The sequence below is a fragment of the Oncorhynchus gorbuscha genome, unplaced genomic scaffold (assembly GCF_021184085.1).
Source record: "Oncorhynchus gorbuscha isolate QuinsamMale2020 ecotype Even-year unplaced genomic scaffold, OgorEven_v1.0 Un_scaffold_2947, whole genome shotgun sequence".
NCBI lineage: Eukaryota > Metazoa > Chordata > Actinopteri > Salmoniformes > Salmonidae > Oncorhynchus > Oncorhynchus gorbuscha.
The window spans coordinates 17,626-40,544 of NW_025747324.1; the positions used below are offsets into that span (position 1 = coordinate 17,626).

The 22,919-nt window shown below is 44.0% G+C and overlaps 1 protein-coding gene across 3 annotated transcripts; it reads left to right on the top strand.

Moving 5' to 3' along the window:
* Window positions 1-784: 784 nt before the first annotated feature.
* Window positions 785-22,318, top strand: LOC124027089 (junctional adhesion molecule B-like). Of its 3 annotated transcripts, XR_006837340.1 has the most exons (7): window positions 785-984; window positions 15,732-15,900; window positions 16,052-16,131; window positions 16,233-16,598; window positions 17,011-17,271; window positions 21,595-21,864; window positions 22,003-22,318. XR_006837340.1 is itself a non-coding variant. In XM_046339633.1 (6 exons), exons 1-6 carry the CDS (start codon window positions 927-929, stop codon window positions 21,786-21,788), a joined length of 1,128 nt encoding a protein of 375 aa, XP_046195589.1. In that variant the 5' UTR covers window positions 786-926; the 3' UTR covers window positions 21,789-22,317. The 3 variants fall into 3 exon arrangements, 2 of the variants coding, with proteins under 2 accessions (XP_046195589.1, XP_046195591.1); XM_046339633.1 differs by having other exon boundaries at window positions 786-984; window positions 21,595-22,317; XM_046339635.1 differs by lacking the exon at window positions 785-984 and adding an exon at window positions 13,938-14,069 and having other exon boundaries at window positions 21,595-22,316.
* The last annotated feature ends 601 nt before the right edge of the window (window positions 22,319-22,919 follow it).

Here is a 22,919-nt window from a genome sequence, read left to right on the forward strand (position 1 = left end):
ACAACACTCCATTATAGACTACTGTCCTGATCTGGGTCACTGTTACTGTTTGATTAAAGAGACACCTCTAACCTAAACAACACTCCATTATAGACTACTGCCCTGATCTGGGTCACTGTTTGATTAAAGAGACACCTCTAACCTAAACAACACTCCATTATAGACTACTGACCTGATCTGGGTCACTGTTTGATTAAAGAGACACCTCTAACCTAAACAACACTCCATTATAGACTACTGCCCTGATCTGGGTCACTGTTTGATGGAAGAGACACCTCTAACCTAAACAACACTCCATTATAGACTACTGTCCTGATCTGGGTCACTGTTACTGTTTGATTAAAGTGACACCTCTAACCTAAACAACACTCCATTATAGACTACTGCCCTTAATTATCTCTCTCTCTCTCTCTCTCTCTCTCTCTCTCTCTCTCTCTCTCTCTCTCTCTCTCTCTCTCTCTCTCTCTCTCTCTCTCTCTCTCTCTCTCTCTCTCTCTCTCTCTCTCTCTCTCTCAGATAGATTGGACACCAGTGTCAGTGATAGAATGATGTGTGTGACAATGCAGATGTTGGTTGATATATCTGCCCTGCTGCCTCTTCCTCTCCACCCCTGCCCTCTATCCTCTCCTATTGTCCCATACAATAATCTATACTCTTATTTATGCTTTGGACGAGTGCACTGCAGTTCTCCCTCGAGTTCGTGACCCCGACTATGAATACCACTGCTGTAGATAATAGAAGACTCAGAGAGAGAGAGAGAGAGAGAGAGGAGGAAGAGGAGGGGTCGTTGGGGCGTTTTCCAGTCTAGAATACTTTCACTTTCAACGGTCTTCTGCAAAGCAGAACGAGCGCATTTCTTCTTCAGCTCGTCGAACAGAAAAGCGGAAGACTTCGCGGAGGGACGTTCGTTGTTAGTTCGATGGAAAATGGCGATTTTATTTGGTCTACTTATTTCATCATTGTCTCTGTATTGTGACTTCACCGGTAAGTTAGACTTCTGTCTAATTCCACAACTCTGTGGCGGAATTAAGTTGAGTTTAATAGTTTAGGTATTTTTTTCCTGTTTTATTTCCTTAAATAAATGTTGGTACTGTGCATTTGATTTAAAGTATTTTAGATAACTAATGACTGACAGTGAATGGTTGAATTCTTTAGGAATACATCCTCCCTCCTGCCATGGTTCAATGACGTACTAAATTCCATGTGTGTGTAGGTGTTAGTGGTGCTCAGGTAAGCTGTTTGTTCACCCGCAACCGCCCGGAATTACTAATAACCCATCCACAACAACCTGACTAGATGTGATAAAGTGAAAATCTGAGGGCCGCACTCAACCCTAACCCGCTAATATAGAAAATATGCAATAGGCTACAGTCAAAGAGAGCGGAACGATTTTTTTGACAGGGGGATTAGTTTTTTTTAACCTGATTTAGAGATAAATGATAATTTCCTACATTTTGGTAGGCTATTTGTTAGTCGACTATTCTATAATTAGATGCATGTAGCTTCTCCTTCGTCATTATATGTTGACCTAGAATACTAAATAAACCCTTGATCAACATAATAATGTTCCTGTTCCTGGAGAGATGCCCTCCTGAAGGTTTAAACTCCAACCCTGTTCCTGATTAACACTGATGTAGTCTCTGATAGGGCAGCACTAACACTGATGTAGTCTCTGATAGGGCAGCACTAACACTGATGTAGTCTCTGATAGGGCAGCAGTAACACTGATGTAGTCTCTGATAGGGCAGCAGTAACACTGATGTAGTCTCTGATAGGGCAGCACTAACACTGATGTAGTCTCTGATAGGGCAGCACTAACACTGATGTAGTCTCTGATAGGGCAGCACTAACACTGATGTAGTCTCTGATAGGGCAGCAGTAACACTGATGTAGTCTCTGATAGGGCAGCAGTAACACTGATGTAGTCTCTGATTGGGCAGCAGTAACACTGATGTAGTCTCTGATAGGGCAGCACTAACACTGATGTAGTCTCTGATAGGGCAGCACTAACACTGATGTAGTCTCTGATAGGGCAGCACTAACACTGATGTAGTCTCTGATAGGGCAGCACTAACACTGATGTAGTCTCTGATAGGGCAGCACTAACACTGATGTAGTCTCTGATAGGGCAGCACTAACACTGATGTAGTCTCTGATAGGGCAGCACTAACACTGATGTAGTCTCTGATAGGGCAGCACTAACACTGATGTAGTCTCTGATAGGGCAGCACTAACACTGATGTAGTCTCTGATAGGGCAGCACTAACACTGATGTAGTCTCTGATAGGGCAGCACTAACACTGATGTAGTCTCTGATAGGGCAGCACTAACACTGATGTAGTCTCTGATAGGGCAGCACTAACACTGATGTAGTCTCTGATAGGGCAGCACTAACACTGATGTAGTCTCTGATAGGGCAGCACTAACACTGATGTAGTCTCTGATAGGGCAGCACTAACACTGATGTAGTCTCTGATAGGGCAGCACTAACACTGATGTAGTCTCTGATAGGGCAGCACTAACACTGATGTAGTCTCTGATAGGGCAGCACTAACACTGATGTAGTCTCTGATAGGGCAGCACTAACACTGATGTAGTCTCTGATAGGGCAGCACTAACACTGATGTAGTCTCTGATAGGGCAGCACTAACACTGATGTAGTCTCTGATAGGGCAGCACTAACACTGATGTAGTCTCTGATAGGGCAGCACTAACACTGATGTAGTCTCTGATAGGGCAGCACTAACACTGATGTAGTCTCTGATAGGGCAGCACTAACACTGATGTAGTCTCTGATAGGGCAGCACTAACACTGATGTAGTCTCTGATAGGGCAGCACTAACACTGATGTAGTCTCTGATAGGGCAGCACTAACACTGATGTAGTCTCTGATAGGGCAGCACTAACACTGATGTAGTCTCTGATAGGGCAGCAGTAACACTGATGTAGTCTCTGATTGGGCAGCAGTAACACTGATGTAGTCTCTGATAGGGCAGCAGTAACACTGATGTAGTCTCTGATAGGGCAGCAGTAACACTGATGTAGTCTCTGATAGGGCAGCAGTAACACTGATGTAGTCTCTGATAGGGCAGCAGTAACACTGATGTAGTCTCTGATAGGGCAGCACTAACACTGATGTAGTCTCTGATAGGGCAGCACTAACACTGATGTAGTCTCTGATAGGGCAGCACTAACACTGATGTAGTCTCTGATAGGGCAGCACTAACACTGATGTAGTCTCTGATAGGGCAGCACTAACACTGATGTAGTCTCTGATAGGGCAGCACTAACACTGATGTAGTCTCTGATAGGGCAGCACTAACACTGATGTAGTCTCTGATAGGGCAGCACTAACACTGATGTAGTTTCTGATAGGGCAGCATTAACACTAATGTAGTCTCTGATAGGGCAGCAGTAACACTGATGTAGTCTCTGATAGGGCAGCAGTAACACTGATGTAGTCTCTGATAGGGCAGCAGTAACACTGATGTAGTCTCTGATAGGGCAGCACTAACACTGATGTAGTCTCTGATAGGGCAGCAGTAACACTGATGTAGTCTCTGATAGGGCAGCACTAACACTGATGTAGTCTCTGATAGGGCAGCACTAACACTGATGTAGTCTCTGATAGGGCAGCACTAACACTGATGTAGTCTCTGATAGGGCAGCACTAACACTGATGTAGTCTCTGATAGGGCAGCACTAACACTGATGTAGTCTCTGATAGGGCAGCACTAACACTGATGTAGTCTCTGATAGGGCAGCATTAACACTGATGTAGTCTCTGATAGGGCAGCACTAACACTGATGTAGTCTCTGATAGGGCAGCACTAACACTGATGTAGTCTCTGATAGGGCAGCACTAACACTGATGTAGTCTCTGATAGGGCAGCACTAACACTGATGTAGTCTCTGATAGGGCAGCACTAACACTGATGTAGTCTCTGATAGGGCAGCACTAACACTGATGTAGTCTCTGATAGGGCAGCACTAACACTGATGTAGTCTCTGATAGGGCAGCAGATAACTCACTCGGGTAGATAACGTCGGTAGTCCAGTTGTGAAGGCCTGGTGGGGAGGATAGGTGATTGTAGCCCAGGAGTGACTGATGGAACTCTTCAGCTGGCTAGCTCCGGAATAATTGAGGTTTGCTCCGGAATCGACGTAAGCCGATAGTCACACGGATAGCAGCTAGCTAGCTGCGAGATCCAGGTATGAATGTCCAGAGTTAGTGGTTGAAATCCGGGGACATGGAGAGAAAAATGGGTCCGGTATGTTCCGAGCCGCACCGTACAAAACTGGCGATAGATTTTCGAGCTAAAGGGTAGCTGATGATCACAAACTGTGGTTAGCTGAATACTAACGATTAGCCAGTAAAGAAGCTAACTAGCTTCTGATTAGCTTCAGGCTAGCTTCTGGATTATCTTCTGGCTAGTTTCTGGATTAGTTTCTGGCTAGCTTCTGGATTAGTTTCTGGCTAGCTTCTGGATTAGTTTCTGGCTAGCTTCTGGATTAGCTTCTGGCTAGCTTCTATGGAGGATTACAGATTTGAGGTAAATAATACTTTATTTTTTTATAAATATAAGTTGGTTAGGCGGGTTGCAGGAGAGTGTTTTGAAGATGAGTTTATAGAAAATCAAAAATATAAATAAAAAGGTATGCGAAGAAAGTTGTAGAAATATATACATATATATACGGACAAGGACAAAAGACGTCTAAAATGCTATGCCATGTTGGAGCAGAGGAAGGATGCAATGCTCATTTCCTCTCTCTGTTCCGTTAACCTTTGGGGTGGTCGTCTTGGTAACGGTAGGTCATATGCAAAACCACTTCAGAAGCAAAAAAAAAATGAATCTGAGCATCCTTGTATATGGAGTATGGGAATTGTATCAGGATTGAGATCCACATACGAATGTAGTTTAAATCAAAACTCAAAAGATAAACTCATGTCGTTTTTTGAGCTGTTGACATATTGGGGAAAAAAATTCAGATGTATATCAGACATGCCAAATTATTGTCAAATGATCAGAATTGTGTTGCCTGTGTAAACGCAGCCTAAACTTCTGTTTCCCTCCTCAGGAGCTTCCTGTCAGGCTGCTGGAAGTGCCTTGGTGGCTGTGCTGCTCCTCCAACTCATTCATTGGCTTTAAGACCACTTCCTGAACCCACTGATTGGCTGAATACATGTGCTTTTATTTATTTTTCTTCTTCAAAATCCCTCCCACTGTGATTGGTGGCTGTCTGTCCACTTTCTGCTAACTACTGATGAATAAATAAATACAATTATTGATTGATTGATAGCCATGACAACAATACTTTGATAATATTACCTTGTAACTTTATGATTTTGCCTTAAATCAACAGTTTGGATCCACCTACACATTAAAGGGTTTTTCTTTATTCGTACTATTTTCTACATTGTAGAATAACAGTGAAGACATCAACTATTATGCTGTGCCAATAGTAGGACACACCTACTATTCCATGGTTTCCATGGTTTCTATATGTGTATATATATATCATGTATTTAATTCATGTTACACCTACTATTCCATGGTTTCTATATGTGTATATATATATATATATGTGTATGTATGTGAATATATATATATATATATATATATATATAAAATGGATTTAATTCATGTTACACCTACTATTCCATGGTTTCTATATGTGTATATATATATATATATATGTGTATGTATGTGAATATATATATATATATATATATAAAATGGATTTAATTCATGTTACACCTACTATTCCATGGTTTCTATATGTGTATATATATATATATGTGTATGTATGTGATATATATATATATATATATATATATATATATATATATATATATATATATATATATATATATATATATATATATATATATAATGGATTTAATTCATTTTACACCTACTATTCAATGGTTTCCATGGTTTCTATATGTGTATATATATATATATATATATATATATATATAATGGATTTAATTCATTTTACACCTACCATTCCATGGTTTCCATGGTTTCTATATGTGTATATATATAATGGATTTAATTCATTTTACACCTACTATTCCATGGTTTCCATGGTTTCTATATGTGTATATATATATATATATAATGGATTTAATTCATTTTACACCTACTATTCAATGGTTTCCATGGTTTCTATATGTGTATATATATATATATATATATATATATATATATATATATATATATATATATATATATATAATGGATTTAATTCATTTTACACCTACTATTCAATGGTTTCCATGGTTTCTATATGTGTATATATATATATATATATATATATATATATATAATGGATTTAATTCATTTTACACCTACCATTCCATGGTTTCCATGGTTTCTATATGTGTATATATATCATGGATTTAATTCATTTTACAGTGTTATTGCCTGCGTTTTCTTTCACTATCTCTGACCATTGGTGATCTTAGTCAGCTATGACACATAATACTTCATTTCACATTTCCTTATTAAGTTATGGTGTCAGATAACATACAATGAAACTAGACTTCTGTTAATAATATACAAATGACCTTGTTCCAGGTGAGGATGTTGTTCAGCACTAGTGTGTCAATAGCAGGGCATCTTTGACTCTACTAATCATATTACATTGTTTGGTGGGGATGTTGTTCAGCACTAGTGTGTCAATAGCAGGGCATCTTTGACTCTACTAATCATATTACATTGTTTGGTGGGGATGTTGTTCAGCACTAGTGTGTCAATAGCAGGGCATCTTTGACTCTACTAATCATATTACATTGTTTGGTGGGGATGTTGTTCAGCACTAGTGTGTCAATAGCAGGGCATCTTTGACTCTACTAATCATATTACATTGTTTGGTGGGGATGTTGTTCAGCACTAGTGTGTCAATAGCAGGGCATCTTTGACTCTAGATTACACCTACTAATCATATTACATTGTTTGGTGGGGATGTTGTTCTGCACTAGTGTGTCAATATTCATGTCCCAAATGACTCCCTATTCCCTACACACTACTTTAACCAGAGTAGTTAGTACCAAGGCCAAGGGTATTCATGTCCGAAATGACTCCCTATTCCCTACATACTACTTTAAAACCAGAGTAGTCAGTACCAAGGCCAAGGGTATTCATGTCCCAAATGACTCCCTATTCCCTACATACTACTTTAAAACCAGAGTAGTCAGTACCAAGGCCAAGGGTATTCATGTCCCAAATGACTCCCTATTCCCTACATACTACTTTTAACCAGAGCTTTAACTTTGTCTGTTTCATGCCTCACTCTGCCTCTCCTCTCCCAGCAGCAGCAGTCCTGTTGTTTCTGATGGATGGAAACTCTGTGTGTGTGTGTGTTTGTATTTCCCTTCTGATAAGAAACTCTCCCTTCCTCTGAGTAAACACGTACCACTCAGAGTCGGGGGGAGATGGAGGAGTGAAAAAGAAGGAAGGGGTAGAGAGTGGGGTTGAAAAAGTTAGAGGAGAGAGGGCAGAGGGATTGATGGAGAGAGGGAGAGGGAGAGAGGGCAGAGGGATTGATGGAGAGAGGGAGAGAGGGTAGAGGGATTGATGGAGAGAGGGAGAGAGGGCAGAGGGATTGATGGAGAGAGAGAGGGAGAGAGGGCAGAGGGATTGATGGAGAGAGGGAGGGAGGGCAGAGGGATTGATGGAGAGAGGGAGGGAGGGAGGGCAGAGGGATTGATGGAGAGAGAGAGGGAGAGAGGGCAGATGGATTGATGGAGAGAGAGAGGGAGAGAGGGCAGATGGATTGATGGATTGATGGAGAGAGAGAGGGCAGATGGATTGATGGAGAGAGAGAGGGAGAGAGGGCAGATGGATTGATGGAGAGAGAGAGGGAGAGAGGGCAGATGGATTGATGGAGAGAGAGAGGGAGAGAGGGCAGAGGGATTGATGGAGAGAGGGCAGAGGGATTGATGGAGAGAGGGAGGGAGAGAGGGCAGAGGGATTGATGGAGAGAGAGAGGGAGAGAGGGCAGATGGATTGATGGAGGGAGGGAGGGAGGGCAGAGGGATTGATGGAGAGAGAGAGGGAGAGAGGGCAGATGGATTGATGGAGAGAGAGAGGGAGAGAGGGCAGAGGGATTGATGGAGAGAGGGCAGAGGGATTGATGGAGAGAGGGAGGGAGAGAGGGCAGAGGGATTGATGGAGAGAGAGAGGGAGAGAGGGCAGAGGGATTGATGGAGAGAGAGAGGGAGAGAGGGCAGAGGGATTGATGGAGAGAGGGCAGAGGGATTGATGGAGAGAGAGAGGGAGAGAGGGCAGATGGATTGATGGAGAGAGGGAGGGAGAGAGGGCAGAGGGATTGATGGAGAGAGAGAGGGAGAGAGGGCAGAGGGATTGATGGAGGGAGAGAGGGCAGAGGGATTGATGGAGAGAGAGAGGGAGAGAGGGCAGAGGGATTGATGGAGAGAGGGAGGGAGAGAGGGCAGATGGATTGAGGGAGAGAGGGAGGGAGAGAGAGAGGGATTGATGGAGGGAGGGAGGGAGAGAGGGCAGATGGATTGATGGAGAGAGGGAGGGAGAGAGGGCAGATGGATTGATGGAGAGAGGGAGGGAGAGAGGGCAGATGGATTGATGGAGAGAGGGAGAGAGGGCAGAGGGATTGATGGAGGGAGGGAGGGAGAGAGGGCAGAGGGATTGATGGAGGGAGGGAGGGAGAGAGGGCAGATGGATTGATGGAGAGAGGGAGGGAGAGAGGACAGAGGGATTGATGGAGAGAGGGAGGGAGAGAGGGCAGATGGATTGATGGAGAGGGAGGGAGAGAGGGCAGATGGATTGATGGAGAGAGGGAGGGAGAGAGGACAGAGGGATTGATGGAGAGAGGGAGGGAGAGAGGACAGAGGGATTGATGGAGAGAGGGAGGGAGAGAGGGCAGAGGGAGGGAGAGAGGGAGGGAGAGAGGGCAGATGGATTGATGGAGAGAGGGAGGGAGAGAGGGCAGAGGGATTGATGGAGAGAGAGAGGGAGAGAGGGCAGATGGATTGAGGGAGAGAGGGAGGGAGAGAGGGCAGAGGGATTGATGGAGGGAGAGAGGGCAGATGGATTGATGGAGAGAGAGAGGGAGAGAGGGCAGATGGATTGATGGAGGGAGGGAGGGAGAGAGGGCAGATGGATTGATGGAGAGAGAGAGGGAGAGAGGGCAGAGGGATTGATGGAGAGAGAGAGGGAGAGAGGGCAGAGGGATTGATGGAGAGAGAGAGGGAGAGAGGGCAGAGGGATTGATGGAGAGAGGGATGTAGAGAGGGAGGAAGAGAGGGCAGATGGAGGGAGGGAGGGAGGGCAGATGGATTGATGGAAAGAGGGAGGGAGAGAGGGAGGGAGAGATGGAGGGAGGGCAGATGGATTGATGGAGAGAGGGAGGGAGAGAGGGCAGAGGGAGTGAGGGAGAGAGGGCAGAGGGATGGAGGGAGGGAGGGCAGAGGGAGATAGAGAGGGAGATAGAGAGGGAGATAGAGAGGGCAGAGGGAGATAGAGAGGGAGATAGAGAGGGCAGAGAGAGGGAGATAGAGAGGGCAGAGGGAGGGAGATAGAGAGGGAGATAGAGAGGGCAGAGGGAGATAGAGAGGGCAGAGGGAGATAGAGAGGGCAGAGGGAGATAGAGAGGGCAGATGGAGGGAGGGAGGGCAAAGAGAGGGAGATAGAGAGGGCAGAGGGAGATAGAGAGGGAGATAGAGAGGGCAGAGGGAGGGAGGGCAGAGGGAGATAGAGAGGGAAATGGAGAGGGCAGAGGGAGGGAGGGAGGGCAGAGGGAGATAGAGAGGGCGAAGAGAGGGAGATAGAGAGGGAGATAGAGAGGGAGATAGAGAGGGAGATAGAGAGGGCAGAGGGATGGAGGGAGAGAGGGAGATAGAGAGGGTGAAGAGAGGGAGATAGAGAGGGAGATAGAGAGGGCAGAGGGAGGGAGAGGTACATCTGAGAATCTGACTGAACACTACTTGAATGCACCATTAACAGAGACATTATAAACTCCTGGAATATAGGTCCCAAACAGCACCCTATTCCCTATGTGGTGCAACGTCACTGGTCAAACGTAATGCACTACATAGGGAATAGGGCTCTGTTCAAACGTAGTGCACTATATAGGGAATAGGCCACTGGTCAAACGTAGTGCACTATATAGGGAATAGTGTGCCATTTGGGACAAGTATAAGAGGAGGAGGAAGGCTGACATTACAGAGAGGTAGTTCAGGAATGTTGTGTGTGTTAAGATCTAATCAACTTCCTCAGTTCTGTTTAGCTCTCTGGCACACAAATATCATACCGCCCAATAATGTTACCCTCCCCTGTTATTGTAATGGTGAGAGGTTAGCATGTCTTGGAGGTATATGATATAAAATGCTAACCTCCCCTGTTATTGTAATGGTAAGAGGTTAGCATGTCTTGGAGGTATATGATTTAAAATGCTAACCTCCCCTGTTATTGTAATGGTGAGAGGTTAGCATGTCTTGGAGGTATATGATTTAAAATGCTAACCTCCCCTGTTATTGTAATGGTGAGAGGTTAGCATGTCTTGGAGGTATATGATATAAAATCGAAAATCAAATCAAGAGTCGGCTTTCTATTCCGCAACAAAGCCTCCTTCACTCACGCTGCCAAGCTTACCCTAGTAAAACTGACTATCCTACCGATCCTCGACTTCGGCGATGTCATCTACAAAATGGCTTCCAACACTCTACTCAGCAAACTGGATGCAGTCTATCACAGTGCCATCCGTTTTGTCACTAAAGCACCTTATACCACCCACCACTGCGACTTGTATGCTCTAGTCGGCTGGCCCTCACTACATATTCGTCGCCAGACCCACTGGCTCCAGGTCATCTACAAGTCCATGCTAGGTAAAGCTCCACCTTATCTCAGTTCACTGGTCACGATGGCAACACCCATCCGTAGCACGCTCTCCAGCAGGTGTATCTCACTGATCATCCCTAAAGCCAACACCTCATTTGGCCGCCTTTCGTTCCAGTACTTTGCTGCCTGTGACTGGAACGAATTGCAAAAATCGCTGAAGTTGGAGACTTTTATCTCCCTCACCAACTTCAAACATCAGCTATCCGAGCAGCTAACCGATCGCTGCAGCTGTACATAGTCTATAGGAAAATAGCCCACCCATTTTCACCTACCTCATTCCCATACTGTTTTTATACTGTTTTTATTTATTTATTTTTCTGCTCTTTTGCACACCAATATCTCTACCTGTACATGACCATCTGATCATTTATCACTCCAGTTTTAATCTGCAAAATTGTATTATTCGCCTACCTCCTCATGCCTTTTGCACACATTGTATATAGACTGCCCATTTTTTTTCTACTGTGTTATTGACTTGTTAATTGTTTATTCCATGTGTAACTCTGTGTTGTCTGTTCACACTGCTATGCTTTATCTTGGCCAGGTCGCAGTTTTAAATGAGAACTTGTTCTCAACTAGCCTACCTCGTTAAATAAAGGTGAAAAAAAATAATAATAAAAAAAAAAATGCTAATCTCTCCTGTTATTGTAATGGTGAGAGGTTAGCATGTCTTGGGGTTATGATATATATAATGCTAATCTCTCCTGTTATTGTAATGGTGAGAGGTTAGCATGTCTTGGGGTTATGATATATATAATGCTAATCTCTCCTGTTATTGTAATGGTGAGAGGTTAGCATGTCTTGGGGGGTATATGATATAAAATGCTAACCTCCCCTGTTATTGTAATGGTGAGAGGTTAGCATGTCTTGGAGATATGATATAAAATGCTAACCTCCCCTGTTATTGTAATGGTAAGAGGTTAGCATGTCTTGGAGGTATATGATTTAAAATGCTAACCTCCCCTGTTATTGTAATGGTAAGAGGTTAGCATGTCTTGGAGGTATATGATATAAAATGCTAACCTCCCCTGTTATTGTAATGGTGAGAGGTTAGCATGTCTTGGAGGTATATGATATGAAATGCTAACCTCCCCTGTTATTATAATGGTAAGAGGTTAGCATGTCTTGGAGGTATATGATTTAAAATGCTAACCTCCCCTGTTATTGTAATGGTAAGAGGCTAGCATGTCTTGGAGGTATATGATATAAAATGCTAACCTCCCCTGTTATTGTAATGGTAAGAGGTTAGCATGTCTTGGAGGTATATGATTTAAAATGCTAACCTCCCCTGTTATTGTAATGGTGAGAGGTTAGCATGTCTTGGAGATATGATATAAAATGCTAACCTCCCCTGTTATTGTAATGGTAAGAGGTTAGCATGTCTTGGGGGTATGATATTTGTGGGTCTGTAACCTTCTCACTCTCCATAATCACGGTCGCATCCACATGAATGTAGAAGTGTTTAGAAACATATTATATTCTTATTTATAATAAAAGAGACTCTAAAGTGACACAACACACTATTTACCAGTGATTTCTATTGGGTCCAAAATCATCTGAAACAATCAAAACAAACAGCAAATGTATCCAACAAGATTGTAGAGTCATGAGCTTTATGTGATCATCTGGTACTCGGAATATGGGACCAAATACTTACTACTTTAATACACATAGAGGTGAATTTATCCCAATACTTTTGGTCCCATAAAATGGGTGATACTTTGTAAAAAAAATAGTGCTATAATTTCTAAACGGTTCACCAAATTAAACCTGACAGTTTGCAGTTTAACCTCGTAGTCGTTGTATAATTTCAAATCAAAAGTGCTGTAATTTCTAAACGTTTCTAAACATATGTCACTGTCCCAATACGTTTTGTACACAGACACTGAGTGTACAAAACATTATGAACACCTGCTCTTTCCATGACATTGACTGACCAGGTGAAATCTATGATCCCTTATTGATGTCACTTGTTAAATCCACTTCAATCAGTGTAGATGAAGGGAGAGGGGGGGGGGGCGGGATAAAGCAGGATGTTTAAAGCCTTGAGATATTAGAGACATGGATTGTGTATGTGTGCCATTCAGAGGGTGAATGGGTAAATCTATTTAAGTGAACAGAGTATGTTAGTAGGAGCCAGACACACCGGTTCATGTCAAGAACTGCAATGCTGCTGGGTTTTGGTAAACTCAGTGTAGAACTCTGGTTAAAAAAACACAGAAACTGAAGTCATTTGGGTAAGTAACCTGCTCCCTTTCAATAGAATGGGCTCATCAGATGAGACACTGTGTGTGTTTGTGGTGAGAGACGCCTGGTGGCACAGAGAATAAATCAAAACAGTTTTCTATTTCTAATACACTACTGTCCTTATTTGGGTCTCTCTCTCCCCCATCTCCCTCTCTCTCTCCCATCTCCCCTCTCTCTCTCCCATCTCCCTCTCTCTCCCATCTCCCTCTCTCCCATCTCCCTCTCCCCCATCTCCCTCTCTCTCTCCCCCATCTCCCTCTCTCTCTCCCATCTCCCTCTCTCTCCCCCATCTCCCTCTCTCTCTCCCCCATCTCCCCTCTCTCTCCCCATCTCCCTCTCTCTCTCCCCCATCTCCCTCTCTCTCTCCCATCTCCCTCTCTCTCCCCCATCTCCCTCTCTCTCTCCCATCTCCCTCTCTCTCCCCCATCTCCCTCTCCATTTCTCTCTCTGTCTTTCACACCTCTCTGTAGCCTGTAATGTCACACAGAAATAGGGGAGGAACAGAACAACGTTTTTCTTGAGCTTTTTAGGAAATTCCAAACCAATGACACCGACAGGAACCTACTACACCCCACCCCCCGCCCCCCATCCTCTCCCCCTCATTGAGAGAGAGAGAGAGAGAGAGAGAGAGAGAGAGAGAGAGAGAGAGAGAGAGAGAGAGAGAGAGAGAGAGAGAGAGAGAGAGAGAGAGAGAGAGAGAGAGAGAGAGAGAGAGAGAGAGAGAGAGAGAGAGAGAGAGAGAGAGAGAGAGAGAGAGAGAGAGAGAGAGAGAGAGAGAGAGAGGGGAGCAGGGCGGATCGTTGGGGAGTTTCCAGTAAAAAAGATTCAGCTCGCCTAACAGAATACAGTGTCCTTCACTGAGGGACGCTCAGGGATTATTACAGGGAATGGAGATTGTAATACTTGTTTCATTATTGTCTCTGTATTGTGACTTCACCGGTAAGTTAGACTTCTGATCTAGTACAATGTTGTGATACAGGTGCTTGGTAAATTAGACTTCTGGTCTAGTACAATGTTGTGATACAGGTGCTTGGTAAGTTAGACTTCTGGTCTAGTACAATGTTGTGATACAGGTGCTTGGTGAATTAGACTTCTGGTCTAGTACAATGTTGTGATACAGGTGCTTGGTAAATTAGACTTCTGTTCTAGTACAATGTTGTGATACAGGTGCTTGGTAAATTAGACTTCTGGTCTAGTACAATGTTGTGATACAGGTGCTTGGTAAATTAGACTTCTGGTCTAGTACAATGTTGTGATACAGGTGCTTGGTAAATTAGACTTCTGGTCTAGTACAATGTTGTGATACAGGTGCTTGGTGAATTAGACTTCTGTTCTAATACAATGTTGTGATACAGGTGCTTGGTAAGTTAGACTTCTGGTCTAGTACAATGTTGTGATACAGGTGCTTGGTAAATTACATTCTACTGAGATTACATCGGGAATTGTTCTAAGATGATCGTACCATTGATCATTTAACTATTTGATTTCAGGATTCCTGTTAGTATCCCCCCCAAAAAATACTTAAAAGCGAATATATATTTAGCTTTGACACATATTTAACCCATTTTTTTGGGGGGGGGGACACCGCAATGTATTTATTTTTACCTTTCCCGTTTCCATAGTGATGTCACAGTAGTTTGTTTACCAAGAGGTTCGGACGCCACAGACGGAAGTTGGCACATCGGCGGTACCGACTTCAGACGAGTCCCGTGGGGTTTGTGAGGGTCGTAGAGCAGAACGGGGAACACATTCATATTCGCGAGAGTCTCATCGTTACACTGTAGCTCTGCCTCTTTCCACAGCAGATGCAGAATGACGACAAAAGGCGGATGCAGTAGACTGAGACGCAGCACACACATAACAACAGCTTCAACAGACATATTTTGATGGGGATGTTATTACTACACCAATTAGATTGAGGCAATCGACTCCGAATAGCTTAGGTGTTTTTCTGTTTCGTTTTTCTATTTTAGTACTTTATTTATTTAATATGAGGTATTTTGAAATTGATCAATTGATCAATTGGAAAGCCTGTGTGTTTCGTGGTACTTATTAGGGCAGAGTGAAATAGTATTTGGAGTCCAAAGATTCTGTGTGGATCTGGCTGTAGGCCAGTGTGTGTGTGTGTGTGTGTGTGTGTGTGTGTGTGTGTGTGTGTGTGTGTGTGTGTGTGTGTGTGTGTGTGTGTGTGTGTGTGTGTGTGTGTGTGTGTGTGTGTGTGTGTGTTAGGCGTCACAGAGCACAATGGCAGGAAGAGGAGGGTCCAGATGTTGTCTGTGTTGCCATAGTGATAACTAGAGGTCATTAGAAGCATGGGGTCTGCTAGTACGGGAGGTGTGTGTGTGTGTGTGTGTGTGTGTGTGTGTGTGTGTGTGTGTGTGTGTGTGTGTGTGTGTGTGTGTGTGTGTGTGTGTGTGTGTGTGTGTGTGTGTGTGTGTGTGTGTGTGTGTGTGTGTGTGTGTGGGTTATGGAGTGTAACATGTAGTTGATTACCATACAGATAGATATAAACATGAGACAATAATATCGTCCTGTTTGGTTTGAACAATAAAATCAACAATAACAGAACAATAAAGTTTTCACTTGTCCTTGGTCTTCCAGATGCTGAGTGCCTGGTGGTCAGTCCTGCCAGGCTGGTGGTGAAGCATGGAGACCCAGCCTCCTCTAACTGCAGCTCAGATATCCCTGTAGAGATGGCCTGGGAAGCCACCCAGGGAGGGGTTGGTCTAACAGACAACAAGGTGAAGATCCTACGCTGGAGGGTGGACAGGTGAGAGAGGCAGACACAGATGAGACTTTTAAAACTTGTTAAAAACGTGTTAGAAAAGCCTTTAATGAATGGTTTTACTGTTTTAGACAGTTCTGGCTTCTATTTTTGATTTATTTTAAATGCACTTTAAATATTCCATTTGATTTGACAGTGTGACTGACTGGAATATCAAACCTACATGCTACACAGAAGGAGGCCAGTGTCAGGAACAGCTGAACATCACAGTTTATAGTGAGTGACATCTCTCTTATCTTATCTTCTCTGGTGTTTCTGAATGTATTCTTACTATGGCTCTGCAGTGTTAAACACTGTGTGTTTCCCTTCCTCCACAGAGCTTCCAGACAGTGTCTCCATCAGTTACAGGAAGTATCCTGATCCGATGGTTGAGGGGAATCAGTACCTGCTGCAGTGTCTTGTCCAGAACATCGCTCCTATTGGGAGACTCACGGTGACCTTCTACAAAGTCTCTACCAATGGTGAACGGACAGTGTTATACACACAACCACTGAACAACGACATTCACCAATTGAACAATGACACTAGGGAACCGGTAAACGAGAGCTATTCCCTGCAGTTCTCCCCCACTAATCTTGATGACGGGGCCCAGTTGTTGTGTTCAGCCATGTTGGATCTGGGACCAGAGGGACCCCGACCTCCTCCTGTAATGGACTCAAACCGCCTCAACACCAACGTGCACTGTGAGTCCTTCTGGTTCTCTGTCTACACACATTTAGTAGAACAGTTAGTTAGACACCAGACGAGTCATGACGTTGACAGATGCTGTTTTCACTTCATTTTCTCTCATGAATCAACTTGTTTCTCATCTCTCTTTATCGCTCATTAATCAACTTGTTTCTCATCTCTCTTTATCGCTCATTAATCAACTTGTTTGTCATCTCTCTTTATCGCTCATTAATCAACTTGTTTGTCATCTCTCTTTATCGCTCATGAATCAACTTGTTTCTCATCTCTCTTTATCGCTCATTAATCAACTTGTTTGTCATCTCTCTTTATCGCTCATTAATCAACTTGTTTGTCATCTCTCTTTATCGCTCATTAATCAACTTGTTTCTCATCTCTCTTTATCGCTTGTTTCATCCCCCCCCCCAGACAAGCCTCAGATCACTATGAGTCCTGGATGTTTCTCCATGAGCATCACGGAGGGTGACACCCTATCACTTAACTGTAGTGCAAAAGGTAACCCTGCCCCCTCGTACGATTGGTTGCTCTCCCATGCCGACCCCAACCCCATGGAAGAGAGATCCGTAGTGACCATCACCAACATTGCCAAGTCTCACTCTGGAGATTACACCTGCATCGCCAGAAACCTCCTGGGAAACAGCACCTGTACTGTTAACGTGGAGGTCACAGGTGAGACAGATGGTTGATTGGTTGGATGGATGATTGGTTGGATGGTTGGTGGGTTGGATGGATGATTGGTTGGATGGTTGATTGGTTGGGTGGTTCATTGAATGATTGGTTGGTTGGATAGATGATTGGTTGGATGGTTGATTGGTTGGATGGTTGATTGGTTGGATGGATCATTGAATGACTGGTTGGTTGGATGGATGATTGGTTGGATGGATGATTGGTTGGGTGGTTCATTGACTGATTGGTTGGTTGGATGGATGATTGGTTGGATGGTTGATTGGTTGGGTGGTTCATTGAATGACTGGTTGGTTGGATAGATGATTGGTTGGATGGTTGATTGGTTGGGTGGTTCATTGAATGACTGGTTGGTTGGATAGATGATTGGTTGGATGGTTGATTGGTTGGGTGGTTCATTGACTGATTGGTTGGTTGGATGGATGATTGGTTGGATGGTTGATTGGTTGGGTGGTTCATTGACTGATTGGTTGGTTGGTTGGATAGATGATTGGTTGGATGGATGGATGATTGGTTGGGTGGATAGATGATTGGTTGGATGGATAGATGATTGGTTGGATGGTTGATTGGTTGGGTGGTTCATTGACTGATTGGTTGGTTGGATGGATGATTGGTTGGATGGTTGATTGGTTGGGTGGTTCATTGACTGATTGGTTGGTTGGATGGATGATTGGTTGGATGGTTGATTGGTTGGATGGTTGATTGGTTGGATGGATCATTGACTGATTGGTTGGTTGGATGGATGATTGGTTGGATGGTTGATTGGTTGGATGGTTGATTGGTTGGATGGTTGATTGGTTGGATGGATCATTGACTGATTGGTTGGTTGGATGGATGATTGGTTGGATGGTTGATTGGTTGGATGGTTGATTGGTTGGATGGATCATTGAATGACTGGTTGGTTGGATGGATGATTGGTTGGATGGATCATTGAATGATTGGTTGGTTGGATGGATGATTGGTTGGATGGTTGATTGGTTGGATGGTTGATTGGTTGGATGATCATTGAATGACTGGTTGGTTGGATGGATGATTGGTTGGATGGATCATTGAATGATTGGTTGGTTGGATGGATGATTGGTTGGATGGTTGATTGGTTGGATGGTTGATTGGTTGGATGAATGGTTGATTGGTTGGGTGGTTCATTGAATGACTGGTTGGTTGGATGGATGATTGGTTGGATGGTTGGTGGGTTGGATGGATGATTGGTTGGATGGTTGATTGGTTGGGTGGTTCATTGAATGATTGGTTGGTTGGATAGATGATTGGTTGGATGGTTGATTGGTTGGATGGTTGATTGGTTGGATGGATCATTGAATGACTGGTTGGTTGGATGGATGATTGGTTGGATGGATGATTGGTTGGGTGGTTCATTGACTGATTGGTTGGTTGGATGGATGATTGGTTGGATGGATGGTTGATTGGTTGGGTGGTTCATTGAATGACTGGTTGGTTGGATAGATGATTGGTTGGATGGTTGATTGGTTGGGTGGTTCATTGAATGACTGGTTGGTTGGATAGATGATTGGTTGGATGGTTGATTGGTTGGGTGGTTCATTGACTGATTGGTTGGTTGGATGGATGATTGGTTGGATGGTTGATTGGTTGGGTGGTTCATTGACTGATTGGTTGGTTGGTTGGATAGATGATTGGTTGGATGGATGGATGATTGGTTGGGTGGATAGATGATTGGTTGGATGGATAGATGATTGGTTGGATGGTTGATTGGTTGGGTGGTTCATTGACTGATTGGTTGGTTGGATGGATGATTGGTTGGATGGTTGATTGGTTGGATGGTTGATTGGTTGGATGGTTGATTGGTTGGATGGATCATTGACTGATTGGTTGGTTGGATGGATGATTGGTTGGATGGTTGGTTGGTTGGATGGTTGATTGGTTGGATGGTTGATTGGTTGGATGGATCATTGACTGATTGGTTGGTTGGATGGATGATTGGTTGGATGGTTGATTGGTTGGATGGTTGATTGGTTGGATGGATCATTGAATGACTGGTTGGTTGGATGGATGATTGGTTGGATGGATCATTGAATGATTGGTTGGTTGGATGGATGATTGGTTGGATGGTTGATTGGTTGGATGGATCATTGAATGACTGGTTGGTTGGATGGATGATTGGTAGGATGGATCATTGAATGATTGGTTGGTTGGATGGATGATTGGTTGGATGGTTGATTGGTTGGATGGTTGATTGGTTGGATGAATGGTTGATTGGTTGGGTGGATCATTGAATGATTGGTTGGTTGGATGGATGATTGGTTGGATGGATCATTGAATGATTGGTTGGTTGGATGGATGATTGGTTGGATGGTTGATTGGTTGGATGAATGGTTGATTGGTTGGATGGATCATTGAATGACTGGTTGGTTGGATGGATGATTGGTTGGGTGGTTCATTGAATGATTGGTTGGTTGGTTGGATAGATGATTGGTTGGATGGTTGATTGGTTGAATGGATGGATGGTTGATTGGTTGGATGGTTGATTGGTTGGATGAATGGTTGATTGGTTGGATGGATCATTGAATGACTGGTTGGTTGGATGGATGATTGGTTGGGTGGTTCATTGAATGATTGGTTGGTTGGTTGGATAGATGATTGGTTGGATGGTTGATTGGTTGAATGGATGGATGGTTGATTGGTTGGATGGTTGATTGGTTGGATGAATGGTTGATTGGTTGGATGGATCATTGAATGACTGGTTGGATGAATGGTTGATTGGTTGGGTGGTTCATTGAATGACTGGTTGGTTGGATGGATGATTGGTTGGATGGATCATTGAATGACTGGTTGGTTGGATGGATGATTGGTTGGATGGTTGATTGGTTGGGTGGTTCATTGACTGATTGGTTGGTTGCGTGGAAAGTATTCAGACCCCTTGACTTTTTCCAAATTGTGTCACTTTACAGCCATATTCTAAAATTGATTCAATTGTTTCCCCCACCTCATCAATCTACCCAGAATACCCCATAATGACAAAGCAAAAACAGGTTTTTAGACATTTTTTGCAAATTTATAATAAATACAAAATGTTATCACATTCACGTAAGTATTCAGAACCTTTACTCAGTACTTTGTTGAAGCACCTTTGGCAGCGATTACAGCCCCGAGTCTTCTTGAGTATGACGGTACAAGCTTGGCACACCTGTATTTGGGCTCCCGAGTGGTGCAGCGGTCTAAGGCACAGCATCTCAGTGCAAAAAGCGTCACTACAGTCTCTGGTTCGAATTGTTAGGCTCTAAATCTCAGAGTGAAAAACTCAACGAACATTTATGAAAGTTCAACCAAGTTTATTCCGCCCAGAGGGTCAATACATCTGCATTCAGACAACACATGTTTACAAGGCCTGATTGGTGGAGTTCTGCAGAGATGGTTGTCCTTCTGGAAGGTTCTCCCATCTCCACAGAGGAATTCTAGGGCTTTTTCAGAGTGACGATTGGGTTCTTGGTTAAACTCCCCAACCAAGGCCCTTCTCCTCTGATTGCTCAGTTTGGCCGGGCGGCCAGCTCTTGGAAGAGTCTTGGTGGTTCCAAATTCTTCCATTTAGGAATGATGGAGGCCACTGTGTTCTTGGGGACCTTCAATGCTGCAGATATTCTTTGGTACCCTTCCCCAGATCTGTGCCGCGACACAATCACATCTCGGCGCTCAATGGAGAATTCCTTCGACCTCGTGGCTTGGTTATTGCTCTGACATTCACTGTCAACAGTGGGACCTTACATAGACAGGTGTGTGCCTTTCCCAATCATGTCCAATCAATTGAATTTACCACAGGTGGACTCCAATCGAGTTGTAGAAACGGCTAAAGGATGATCAATGGAAACAGGATGCACCTGAGTTCAATTTCGAGTCTCATAGCAAAGTGTCCAAATACTTATGTAAATAAGGTATTTCTGTTTTTCATTTTTAATAAGTATTAAAACATATATTTAAACTGTTTTCGCTTTGTCATTATGGGGTATTGTGTGTAGATTGATGAGGGTATTTTTTTATTGAATCCATTTTAGAATAAGGCTGGAACATAAAGTGTCCTCCTCCTCTCCTCCTCCTCCTCTCCTCCTCCTCCTCCTCTCCTCCTCCTCCTCCTCTCCTCCTCCTCCTCCTCCTCCTCCTCCTCCTCCTCCTCCTCCTCCTCCTCCTCCTCCTCCTCCTCTCTGCATCTCCCCCTCCTCCTCCTCCTCCTCCTCCTCCTCCTCCTCCTCCTCCTCCTCCTCCTCCTCCTCCTCCTCCTCCTCCTCCTCCTCCTCTCCTCTGCATCTCCCTCTCCTCTCCCTCTACTCTCCTGCCCTCTAGTGGACTACCTGCCCATCTTTGCAGGGCTGGCTGCAGCTGTGGTGGTGATCCTCTTGGTTGTCTCCTGTTTCACCTACTCCTCTTACTATAAACACAGGCGCATGGGCCACTACCAGCTGAAAGACATGTTGCCACGACGACACAAGAACAAACACGTGGTGCAACACAACGGAATGGACCAGTCCTTTATGTAGAGGAGGGGTTGGGGTCAGAGCATGTGGAATCCTGATGAGTGGGTGTGGCTCTCCACTTCCTTTATGTAGAGGAGGGGTTGGGGTCAGAGCATGTGGAATCCTGATGAGTGGGTGTGGCTCTCCACGTCCTTTATGTAGAGGTGGGGTTGGGGTCAGAGCATGTGGAATCCTGATGAGTGGGTGTGGCTCTCCACGTCCTTTATGTAGAGGAGGGGTTGGGGTCAGAGCATGTGGAATCCTGATGAGTGGGTGTGGCTCTCCACGTCCTTTATGTAGAGGAGGGGTTGGGGTCAGAGGCTACCGCTCCCTCACAGAAAAAAAAACACACTGCTCCAAAATCGCTCCATTCATTTTTATCACAATTTAAATCACAATTTAATCTATTTTTTTGACTACCTGGACCTACCAATTGTTTTTAAGTATTGAAACTAAACAATATGGATGTGAATGAAAGGTATTTGAATTCATGAAATGATGAACATGATTTAAAAAAAATGGTATTTGTAAACTTTATTTAACTTGTCAAGTCAGTTAAGGGAGTTTTTCCTAGCCACCGTGCTTCTACACCTGCATTGCTTGCTGTTTGGGGGTTTTAGGCTGGGTTTCTGTACAGCACTTTGAGATATCAGCTGATGTACGAAGAGCTATATAAATACATTTGATTTGAGTTAAGAACACATTCTTACTACAAACCCGGATAACGCTGGGCCAATTGTGCGCAACCACTGCCGGTTGTGATACAGCCTGGAATCGAACCAGGTCTGTAGTGACGCTTCTATCACTGAGATGCAGTGCCTTTAGACCGGACCCAATTTCATAATAGGCTACATGTCATATTAAACAGCATATAAACACTAAGTTGGTCAGGAGCCTGAGAAGGAACCAAAATGAATTATTTAGGTTAGATTATTTAAATTATTTCCAGGCTCTAGCCTACAAAGAAATACATTGTGAAGCATTTACCAGTGCAACGCAGTAGCCTGTTATGGACCAGAGTATGTGAGCGATGCTGAAACGGAGCAGAGCTCAATTTGACTGGATCGTGGAGCGAGATTCCCAAAGGCTGGAGCGTCGGTCTTCTCCAATTTCGCTCCAGAAGCACTCACTTCAGCTGAGGGCGCGCCCGGCCCA

Coding starts and splice junctions, on each gene's coding strand:
- LOC124027089 (XM_046339633.1), top strand. CDS start 927: ATGGCGATTTTATTTGGTCTACTTATTTCATCATTGTCTCTGTATTGT. Junction 15,901..16,051: donor CTACGCTGGAGGGTGGACAG/GTGAGAGAGGCA, acceptor TTGATTTGACAG/TGTGACTGACTGGAATATCA. Junction 17,272..21,594: donor TGTTAACGTGGAGGTCACAG/GTGAGACAGATG, acceptor CCTGCCCTCTAG/TGGACTACCTGCCCATCTTT.